We start from the raw sequence: 11422 nt of genomic DNA on the forward strand, positions 1-11422 counted from the left end.
CATTAATTCTTAAGATGAAGTCCCACGTAGCTCAAGATGACCGTGAACTTGCTATGTAGTTAAGACTGGCCTTGAATTCCTGATTCTTCTGCCTCTGTCTTCCTAGTTTTGAGATTACAGATGTGTGCCACCATGCTGCAATGCCAGAATGTTTTGATGAGAGCCTTTAGCTAGAAATAATGGGATAAGAGTGGGACAAAGAAGAGAACAGGAATGGACAGAGAGTTTATAAACAGTTTCCATTTGTTGCCCCTTTATCCCCAGGAGTTCTGGGTAAAATTTATGGACTCCTGTTGACTTAAAACCTACAGTTTTGTTCATTTACTTCTTTGTGTAAGCAAGGCTCCCCTGACTTGTCAGAAGTAAGAAACTGAAAAGACAAATGGTTCTCCTTTCTTATTCTTGTCTCTGTAGGAAAAAACTCTTACCAATGCAGAGTATGAGGAGATTTTCCAGACTGTACTACAGAAGTCCCTGCGGGAGTGCTTGGGTATGGCCTGGCGTGAAGAGNAAGGGCTTCGTTAGACAGTGACTGTCATCTGAGGGGTAGCATAAGTCCGACAGCTTCTTCCTCTGCTGTCTTCCTGAGAAAATACTAAATGATACTTGAAATATTTAATCTGTAGCTGAACCATGTTAGAGAAAAGTGAAAGAAGGCTTTTAGAAAAGTAGATGATNCNAACTTTAGAATCAACACAGCCTCACCTGAGTTTTTCAAATGCAATTTTAATTTACTCATATGTTTGCAATCTACTNAGAAAAGATAATATTCCTCAGATTTGGAGAATGTATTTTATGTGTATAGACATGTATGTGTATTTAAATTGCATTTTATTTATTTTTGTTGTGTTGTGTGCGTGTGTGCTGTGTGTGCGTGCGTGCTCGTGCCATGCTGTGGTTTATGTTTACAGGTGAGAGGACAGCTTGCACATTGCTTTCCTCCTCCTACTAAGGGGATCTTGGGGATTGAACCCAGGTTTTCAGGCTAGGCGCTGAGCTTGTCTTATGGGGCCAAGGCTTATATGTTTTTAATATTGTGTTATTTCTTTTTATGGATTGGTTTTTATGAGTATTTGTTTAGTGTCTACATTTAAATGTATGCACAGGCTCATATATGTGTGTCTCTGTTAATGTATGCANGTGTGCATGTGAACATGTACCGATGCATGTATCTGCTCATGTGGATTGGGGCCAGAAGTCACCCTCAGCTGTCACTCCTCAGGCTCTGCCTTGTATTTTGAGTCAGTGTNACTCAGTGGGCTNGATCCCAACCAGTTTCCCTAGTTTAGGCTTTGGGGAGTCACAGGGATCTGCCTGCCCCAGTGCATGCCACCACACTTCATTTGTTTGTTTTTGATTTTACATGGGTTATAAGGATTGAACTGAGGTCCTCATACCTGTAAGGCAAACACTTTATTGACTGAGCTATTTCTCCAGTCCTAGGTTTGACTTCTAGAATAAAAAGGGCTGTTATGTAGGCTCAGAGGCTTTTTCTAACAGGTCGTGTGACTAAGGAGAATGGTTTCCTAGCTATTTGTAGGTGTACTTCTTCTCTTAAAAGGAGTTTGGGGGAAAACAAGATAAATATAGTACATGTACACTAGGATTATCAGCCTTGGAATGAGGCTGATCAGTATAGAAAAGCTTGCAGAAAGATACNGATTTTTAGTTTTTCCTGAATTTGAATGATTTTAAGTTCTATCATATGACAAAATACCAGAAGTAGACTCTTCTAAGCACAGGGGTCAGGGATCCAAATGGGATGCTGCTTTATTTTTCCATGTTTCCTTTCTGTAATACTCGATTTTGGAAGGGCTAGGGTCTGGCCTTAATTTTGCAGAGACTTCCTCCTGTGNCCAGCACATCAGACCTACCAAATCGGACGAAAAACCGGGCATTGTTCCTTCTGTCACTGATAAGAAAAATGCTGATCCGTAAGTTTATTCCAGAGAGATAGGCTGAACACAGGGTGGGCATAACATTGGTAAATGGTGTTCTGTCTTCCTGTCTGTCTATGTAGTCATTCATTATATTATAGTATATTGATTTCTCTTAGCTCAGGAAAGATGCCTCTTTGAGTTGGGAAGGACACAGGCAAGGAGTTGGATAAAATGACCTCAGGAGACCTTAGGAGGCCTGGCACTTATATGTGTCTTTTGGGGATTAAACTGTTTCTAGTGCACACTACACCGCAGAGCTACATCTCCCGNCTCGAGTCTAGAATTCCTGTTCTACTTTTAACTCCTGGTTACTTTTCAAAGAATTGGCATGGCAAGTGTCTCTCTGAAGGCTTTTTATTTAAATAATATCATTTTCAGAGAGAAGGTAGTAACTCCTGAGACTCCAAAGATTGCATCTTCTTTAGAAGAGGAAGTGAATTCTGAGATGGGGACATCTAAGCTAGGCCAGCCAGTTACTGAACCCTCTAAGAAGAAATTTGATAGATTCTCTTTAAGCAAACAAAAGGAGAAAGCTGGTAAGTGTCATCATATGGTTTTGAAAAAGATTCTATTTATGTCTGTGTGTGTGCATCTGTGTGAGTGTATGCCATGTATATGTGGGTACGTGTGGAAGCTAGAAGAGGGTGTTAGGTCCCCTGGAGTTGCAGTTACAGGTGGTTGTGAGTTGCCAAAAGTGTGCCTTAGAAGCCAACGTCGGGTCCTCTCTCTAGCTCCCAGATATCTTTTAAACTTTTAAAAATGTTATCATTAGAGTAGAACAGGTACATGCCATAGTTCGTGTGTGGAGGTCAGAGAACAATTTTGGGGGTCAGTTCTCTCTTTCTACTGTGGCTTCCACGTCAGCCCAAGTCAGTCCTCCTTTGAAACCTGGTTCAAGTACTTTTTCAAGAAGTTAGAAAATGGGACACTAAGCAGCCTACAAGTTCCTGCCCCAGTCTTGGGGCTTCCTGGTGACTCTTTCCCTGGTTTTTATTGCCTGAAGACATTCTCACATCTCCACCTCACAGTGATATGTTTTGTTTTTCCAGAAGATGAGAAAATGGAGAAGATCCAAGATGGACATGAGTGCACTCTGAAGGAGAAACAGAAGATAGTGATCCAGGATCAGGCTCAGATCAGAGGCCACCAGAAAGGAGGGGACAGTGGTTTTGGTGAGCTAAGCTGAATGTGGAGAAACTTGAGCTGAAAATTCAAGATGGAGGAGATATGCAGTGCATGGGATGATAAAGGAAACCAGAAAACTGTTATTTATCTTGTACAGTTGCTTCTTAGATGATAAGGAAAGAGGAAGAAGCAGAAAGACTTCATCTGTTGGGTTATTTATTCACAGAATCCACATTCTGCTCCTGGGGTTTTAGACGGTGNCCAGAAGGAAACTAAGGTTGGCTCAGAAGTGAATAGTTAGGAGAGGGTGGTGGGATGGTTAGGTGGAGGGAGAATTTCATGAAAGAGAGTACCCAGTCATGTCAAACACACTCACAGACAAGTCAGAGGATCAAGATTTGAAAATGTTCAAGTACATCACAATCGATAAGCCATCAGGGTCTTATTGATGGCTGCTGTATAGGTTGGTCAAGGTGATTGGCAGGCTATTCTTGGTTAAGAGCTGTCATTAAGATCCCTAGAACTCACATAGACCTTGATGCAATAGCACACACATATGTAAATGAAGAGTTGCCACAGGAGATAGGAGGTGGAGACCAGAGACTCTCCTTAAGCTTAGTAGCTATAAGCTTATCCTGGCATATACAGGAGGGAAAAAAAAGAGAGACTGTCTCAAAGAAAGTAGAAGGCCCAGTGTAGTTGTCTTTTGACCTCCACACACATGCTGTGGCATGAACATGCTTGCATTTTCATACAGCATGCATGTCCCCACATCCACAATACAATGATAAAACAAAATAGCAACAATAACAAAACAAAGCAAAAAAGAAATGAGGAACTGGGCTGGGTGTGGTGGCTTATACCTTTAATTTCAGTACTTGGGAGGCAGAGGCAGGTGATTCTGTGTGAGTTCACAGCCAGCCTGGTCTATGCAGTGAGCCCCAGATCAGCCAAATATACATACTGAGATCATGTCACAAAAATAAACAACAATGCCAGGCAGTGGTGGCGCACGTCTTTAATCCCAGCACTCGGGAGGCAGAGGCAGGGAGGCAGAGGCAGGCGGATTTCTGAGTTCGAGGCTAGCCTGGTCTACAGAGTGAGTTCCAGGACAGCCAGGCTATGCAGAGAAACCCTGTCTCGAAAAAACAAAAAACAAAAGACAAAAAAAACCAAAAATCAAACAAACAAATAAAAANANCCCACAACAACCTAGAATGTTTAGTATAAGAACCAGTGAAATAAAATTCAGCTAGTGTCTGATATGTATATAGTTAGGTTTTTCTTGGTGTGTGTACATATGTGTATTCATGTTGTATTTGTTCACACGTATAGATACATATACAATCATATATATGTGTAGGCCAGAAGGCAACCTCAACTGTTGTTCCCCAGGAACCGTCATTCGTTTTTGTTTTTTTGAGATCTTGGGACTCTCAGCCTGGAACCCACAAAGTAGGCTTAGGTTGGCAGGCAAGTGAGCTGCAGAAATCTACTTGTTCCCACCTCCCCAGTGCTGATTACAAATGTTTGCAGTGTGCCCAGAATTTTTTTTTAAAGATTTATTTATTTATTTATTATATGTAAGTACACTGTAGCTGTTTTCAGACACTCCAGAAGAGGGCATCAGATCTTGTTATGGATGGTTGTGAGCCACCATGTGGTTGCTGGGATTTGAACTCCGGACCTTCGGAAGAGCAGTCAGGTGCTCTTACCCACTGAGCCATCTCACCAGCCCCCAGAATTTTTAATGAATGAGTGTGTGTGTGTGTGTGTGTGTGTGTCTTTGTGTATGCTCTTGACACATATGGAGGTCACAGGACAACTTGTAAGAGTTGGTTCTCTCCACCATATGGGTCTCAGGGATCAAACAGATAGACTCAGTGTCAGGTTCCCTTACCTGCTGAGTTGTCTCACTAGCCCAGTGACCATCTTCTTTTTTTTTTTTTTTCCCATCTCTTTTTTCATAGGTTCTGGACATTGAACCTGAGCTCACAATGAGAAGTACTTTATTGACTGAGTCTTCTCCCCATCCCTGTATTTACACAATTGTTATTTTAAAAGCATAAATTGGCTTGCATGTTCTTGGAGAGGCATTCTAGAAAGACTAGGTAGGCATGGTAGGAAACCCAGACTTGATCCGCGTAGAGAAGGAGCTGGGAGTGTGATGTCTTTAGGCAGTCAACTGTGTAGGGCTTAAATCACTCAAAGGGAAGAACTAAATAGATTTTTTTCCTGTTATAGTAGTTTATTTATTTTCTTTACATCCCAATCACAGCTTTCCCTCTCTCCTCCCCACCCAGGTACCCCCTTTCAGGTCCTTTCCCTAACCCCCTTCCCTTTCTCCTCAGAAAAGGGGAGGCCTCCTATCAACCAGCCTTGGCTTAGCAAGTTGCCGTAAGACTAGGCTCATCTTCTATTGAGGCTAGACAANGCATCCCAGTTTAGGGAAAGGGATCCAAAGGCAGGCAGTATAGTCAGAGACATCCCCTGCTCCTGCTNTTAGGAGTCCCCTAGGAAGACCCAGCTGCACATCTGTTACATATGTTCCGTTCACAGGCTCTAGTCTGTCTTCCATGCATGCTCTCTGGCTGGCAGTTCAGTCTCTATGAGCCCCTATGGGTCCAGGTTATTTGATTACAGGTTTTCTTGTGGTATCCTTGACCTTCAATCCTCCCCCTTTTCCACAGGATTTTCCAAGCTCCACTTAACGTTTGGCTGTGGGTCTCTGCATCAGTTGCTGTGTGAAGCCTCTCAGATGACAGTCATGCTAGGCTCCTGTCTGCAAGGATAGCAGAATAGCATTAAAAGAGTCAGGGGTTGTCTCCTTCTCATGGCATGGGTCTCAAGATGGACCAGTCATTGGATGGCCATTCTCTCAAATTCTGATCCATCTTTTACCCCTATACATCTTGTGGGCAGGACAAATTGTGGGTCTCAGATTTTCTGGCTGGGTTAGTGTCCCAGTCCCTCCATTGGAAGTCTGCCTGGTAACAGGAGATGGCCAGCTTCCTGTCCTCCACTGCTAGGAGTCTTAGCTAGGGTCATTCTCATAGATTCCTGGGAGCTTCCATTGTTCTAGGTTTTGGAAATGGGAGGTGTAAGGTTGGGGGAGGACACAAGAAGAGCATAGGTTATTTCTTAAAAGAGCTAAGAAGTTTGTAAATGAACTATTCTTTTTGTTTTGCCAAGGAAAGGAGAGCCTTCCTGGTACAGGATGTAGAAAGGGACTGACTATCATAATACAATTTGTAATAAATGTAGAGAAGGAAAAGAACATTTTGTTATGAATAGAAACAGTGGAGCCCTAAGTAACATGAGGCCAGTCCAAAAATGTATTTCTAAGGTAATTATGTTTCAGTTAAAACCTGAAAACTGACTACAAGTTATCTAAGTGGAAGGTAGGAGAAATTTTTAGGTAAGATAAGATTTGTTATAGTCTGGGTATTGAGAGAAAGCCAATGTAATTGGAGTTCTGAGATCAGGAGGTATGGGACGTGCTTTGGAAAAGTGGAAAGAGATAGGCATTAGCTTGATTAAAAACAATACTGTAGACTAGAGAGTTGTCTCAGAACTTGCAGAGAGCCTGAGTGTGAGTCTCACCTCACAGCCACCCGTGATTCCAGCTGTAGGGGATCTGATGCACTTTTCTTGCCTTCATGGGCACATGCACTCATGTGCAAACACAGATACATACATATACACAGATATGTAAACGTAAGTTGAATAAAATCTGTGAGGGCTTGGGTGGTNGTGGTGTATGCCTTTAATCATAGCATTCAAGAGGCAGAGGCAGGTAGATCTCTGTGAATTCAAGGCTAGCCTGGTCTACAGAGCTAGTTTTAGGACAGTCAGAGCTACACAAAGAAATCCTGTCTTTGATGATGAAAATGACAACAACAACAATGATAGATAAAATAAAATCTTTGAAAGAAAAATACCTAATATTGAGAATTTTATCTTAAGGGCAGTAAGAATCCACTGGAGGGTTGTTTCCAGGTGGATGACATCTTCAAATTAATGTTTGACAATGATCCTTCAGTGACTCATCAAAGAATGGAGCACTTAATACTTGAGCACTGGTGTCAGAATGTGTAGTGGTGGCTTGGGTTAGGATGATGAAAGCAGGGAAGTGTATTGTTTTATAATATTTTAGAGATAAAATAGAGATAAGGACTAGGTAATGACTGGTAATTGGTGGAGTGTGAGAGAGGAAAGTATCAAAAGAGGTTGGCCTCTGGTATACTCNCTCACATGACAAGAAACGGAGTAGAAGACACGGTGGGAGAAGAGTAAATGTTTTGCTTTGGGTGCATTACATTTGAGATATGTATGAGACTCAGATCGAAGTCGAGAGTCAGGACTGGGAGAGCAGCTCAGTGGTGGGGCTTGTGCTTAGCATGTGCATGGTTCTGGGGTCAGTCCTCAGAACCACAAAAATTAATCAGAACAACATGGCATGATAAGATACGGCACAATACCATACAGGTCTCAAAGAGCAAAGTGGCACTTAATTCATAACAGGCCGAGAGTATACAACCGTGCATTGTCAGGTATGAAAAATAGATTTCACAACTATGGGAATGGATGAGCTTAGCTTAGAGGAAAGTGGTGTGAGGAGACAAAAACCTTTGAGCTTTGGAATCCTGACTTTTGAGACTGACTGGAGAAAATAAGAACTGAGCAAAGGACACTGAGAAGAAGCTGCCAGGGAGACGAGAGGGGACAGGAGAGTGAGCTGTTGTGGAGGACGGAGCAGGCAGCTGGAATNTTGTGTGTGCTGCCTACATCGATTTCCATTGTCATACAGCCACACACAGGGTGAGCATCAAACACGATTTCCCTCTCATTTTTATTAGCTCTTTGAGAATTTTTAATATATTTTATCATAGTCACTTCCTAAACTCCTCCCAGATCCAACCCACTTCCCTACCCACACAATCTTTTGTTCTCTCTTGCTGTCTTTCTTAATCATCAAGTACAAAATGTTGCCTGTTCTCTCTTGGGAAGTGGCTTTCCACAGGGGCTTCACTTAAAGAAAACTGGCTCTCTTTCCTTAGCAGCTATCAAGCTACCAATAGTTCCTTGGGTAGGGGCAGGGCGTAATATCCACTTCTCTCCATGCTGGGATTTAGTCTGGCTTGAGTTTGGAAAGGCTTGTGCATGTTGTCGAAGCGACTGTGAATTCATACATGCAGCTGCCCCTCAGTGTCTGGAAACCAGCCTCTCTCCAACTCTCTCTCTCTCTCTCTCTCTCTCTCTCTTTTTTTTTCTCGAGACAGGGTAGCCTTGGCTGTCCTGGAACTCACTCTGTAGACCAGGCTGGCCTCAAACGCAGAAATTCACCTGCCTAGCTGGGCGTGGTGGTATGCACCTTTAATTTTTTTTTTTACCTTTCTGCCTCTGCCTCCCAAGTGCTGGGATTGAAGGCGTGAGCCACCATGCCTGGCTTCCAACTCTTTTCTCTTCTTTTTTTTTGGTCTTGTTAGGTCATTTCTATAAATACCAAACTATTAGGGGGCAATTGCATTGGTAGTTTTTTGTTTGATTTGTTAGTTTTTGCTTTGTTTTGTTGAAAAGACAGGATCTCATGTATCCCCACTACCCTTGAACTCACTATATAACTGAGGATTACATTGAACTCCCTATCTTCCCGCCTTCTGAGGGCTAGGAGGGCAGCCCTGAGCCAATGCACCAAATTAATGAGGTGCTAGTGATGGGACTCGGGGCTTCATGTGCACTAGACAAGCATTTTATCAACTGAGTTTCATCTCAGACCCAGCAACTGTCATTTCTAATGAATACATCATGCACAACTGGTATTTTTGTTTTGTTTTAAATTTTATTTATGTGTTTGGATATTTTGCCTGCATGTATGTCCAAGCACTGTGTCCATNGTTGGTGCCTACAGAGACCAGAAAAGGTCAACTCCCCTTGAATTGGAGTTACAGATGATTGTGAGCCACCATGGGGGTGCTGGGTACTGAACCCAGACCCTCTGGAAAAACAGCAAGTACTCTTAACCACTGAGCTATCTTTCCAGCTCCTAGTATTTNGCTTTTAGATATAGTACTTTAAGAAATATCCATTAATAGTATATGATGTTTTGAAAAGACCTGACTGTAAGTTACCTTTTCTGAATTATTCCAGTGGGATCAGATTATAAATGGGTAAGGTATGTTCCTGCATTTGAACATGTTTTAAGGTAAGAATTGACAGTGGGTAAAATTTTAACAAGGTGCACTTACAGAACTGTTGTCTGATGATATTAAATCTGTGTGTGTGTGTGTCTGTCTGCCTGCCTGTCTGTCTAGGGTAGAGATGGACCTTAGGTGTCTTCCTCAATCACACTCCATCTTATACTCTGGGGTAAGGTCTCTCATTTAACCTGGACATCACTGATTCAGCTAGCCTTGCGGGCAATGAACTCCAGGGATCCTGTCTTTATCTTCCTAGCACTGGGATTAAAGATGTACACTTCTGTACCTGGATTTTAACATGGATGCTGGAGATGCAAACTCTGATCCTCATGCTCTCAGTGGGTGNGCAGGCTGGTGGACTGGAGACTGACTCTTTCAGCAAGTAAGGTGGAGAGGACAGGGCATTTTGTGTCAGAGGATGTTTGGACAAATACTCAGAGGGAGTGTGTGCTTTCTGACATGACTGGCTGGGCCATGCAGGAGTGGGAGTAGGGTATGGAGGTTTATGGAAAAGAGCCAAGAAACCAAGATGGGGTGCTTGTGAGGTATTCCTTGATGTGACATCTGAGCTGAAGGCTGGAAGAGGAGAGGTAAAGACTAAGTAGGATGCCACCATCTTTACAAGGGAGACCCGAGGGCAAGATAGTTTCTGCAGGAGAGAGAGGCACAGGGGCAGGGGGAATAAGGTAATGTTTGGCCTACTTTCTGCCTTGAGATGTGGGGAATGTGAGAAGGAACAGACTCCACTTAGGTAGCTGAGCTGCAGGTTGAGTGGGGACAGAGTCATTGGGGGTCATCCAGGGATCACAATGACGATTGAGAGCCATGGAGATGGCTTGGTCAGTAAGTGCTTGACAAGCAAGCATGAGGATCTGAGTCTGAGCCTTTATCAAAACCCATGTGATAATGGTAGGCCTAGTGATGTGTGCCTGTAATCTCAGTACTGAGGAAGCAGAGACAGGGAGCCCCAGGTTCAGAGAGACCCTGCCTTCAGTATGAGACGTGGGGGCTAGAGAGGTGCTTAGTGGTTAAGAAGAGTTACTGCTCCTGCAGAGGCCTTGAGTTCAGTTTCAGTACCCAGGTTAGGCATCTTACAACTTTTAACTTCAGTTCCAGAGCACCCAATGCCCTCGACTTTCTCCATGAACACTAAACTCCATGCACACATATTCCTGTATACACATAATTAAAAATAAAAATAAAATCTTACCAGGCATGGTGGCTCATGCTTTTAATCTGGGCAATTGAGAGATAGAGGTAGAGGCAGACAGACAGATTCTGATTTTGAAGACAGCCATTTTGAGGACAGGCAGTGAAAACTTGTTTCAAAAAAAAAAAATCAATCAATTGAGCGATCATTCTTTAAAAGCTCATGTGCATATGTGTACATGCACGCACACGAGAGTGTGTTTACACATATACTTATAACCCCCAAATCCTACACACAAAAACAATAAGATGGACCATGATAGTGGAGAATGCTGGCTCTCAACCTCCGACCTGTATAGGCATACATGTGAGCACACACNCAAAAGGAGATGGAGTTCCCAGAAGAGGCCGAGTAGAGTTTCTCAAGCTTGCAAAGTTTCAAACAACACAGTGGAAAAGTTTAGCAGAGAGATAGAAGTGGAGGTTTGAAAAGTAATTGATGAAAGAAAGCAATGTCCTCTGGGTAGAGCCCAAAGCAAATGGTTAAGAGAGAAATGCTGGGCCCAGACCTGTGTCTCATGGAGGAGGATCAACTCAGAGCATTGGTCCTAAAGGATTCAGCTTTGTCGTCTTTTAAAGATTTATTTTACTTTTAAGTGTGTATTTTATGTAGATTTGTGTATATGAATACAGTGCCTTCTGAGGCCAGATGAGAAAGTAGGGGCTGCAGTTGTGAGATGGCCCAGTGTGGGTGGGTGCTGGGGACTGAACTCAGGTCTGCAGGTCCTCTTTAAGGGTAGTGCGTGCTCTGCTTTTAATCACTGAGACATCTCTCAGCCCTGCAAGCTTAAGCTTGTAATCTGATAGCAGAAAGATAAAAAAGTAGTACTCCATTGTGTAAATGTACACAATGTAAATGTACACAATGGAGTACTACTCAGCTATTAAAAACAATGAATTTATGAAATTCTTGGGCAAATGGATGTGTCTGGAGGATATCATCCTTAG

General features: G+C 42.8%; 1 protein-coding gene across 1 annotated transcript in view; it reads left to right on the top strand.

The window, feature by feature from the left end:
- The first annotated feature begins 213 nt into the window (after positions 1–213).
- Positions 214–11422, top strand: part of Zcwpw1 (zinc finger CW-type and PWWP domain containing 1) — a 16888-nt gene continuing 5679 nt past the window's right edge. The window contains exons 1-5 of the mRNA XM_021187203.1: positions 214–273; positions 415–490; positions 1841–1934; positions 2319–2476; positions 2990–3112. Coding sequence (XP_021042862.1) covers positions 214–273; positions 415–490; positions 1841–1934; positions 2319–2476; positions 2990–3112 — 511 coding nt within the window. The remainder of the gene's footprint in view (positions 274–414; positions 491–1840; positions 1935–2318; positions 2477–2989; positions 3113–11422) is intronic.

This window comes from Mus pahari, chromosome 23, assembly GCF_900095145.1.
Source record: "Mus pahari chromosome 23, PAHARI_EIJ_v1.1, whole genome shotgun sequence".
Taxonomy (NCBI): Eukaryota; Metazoa; Chordata; class Mammalia; order Rodentia; family Muridae; genus Mus; species Mus pahari.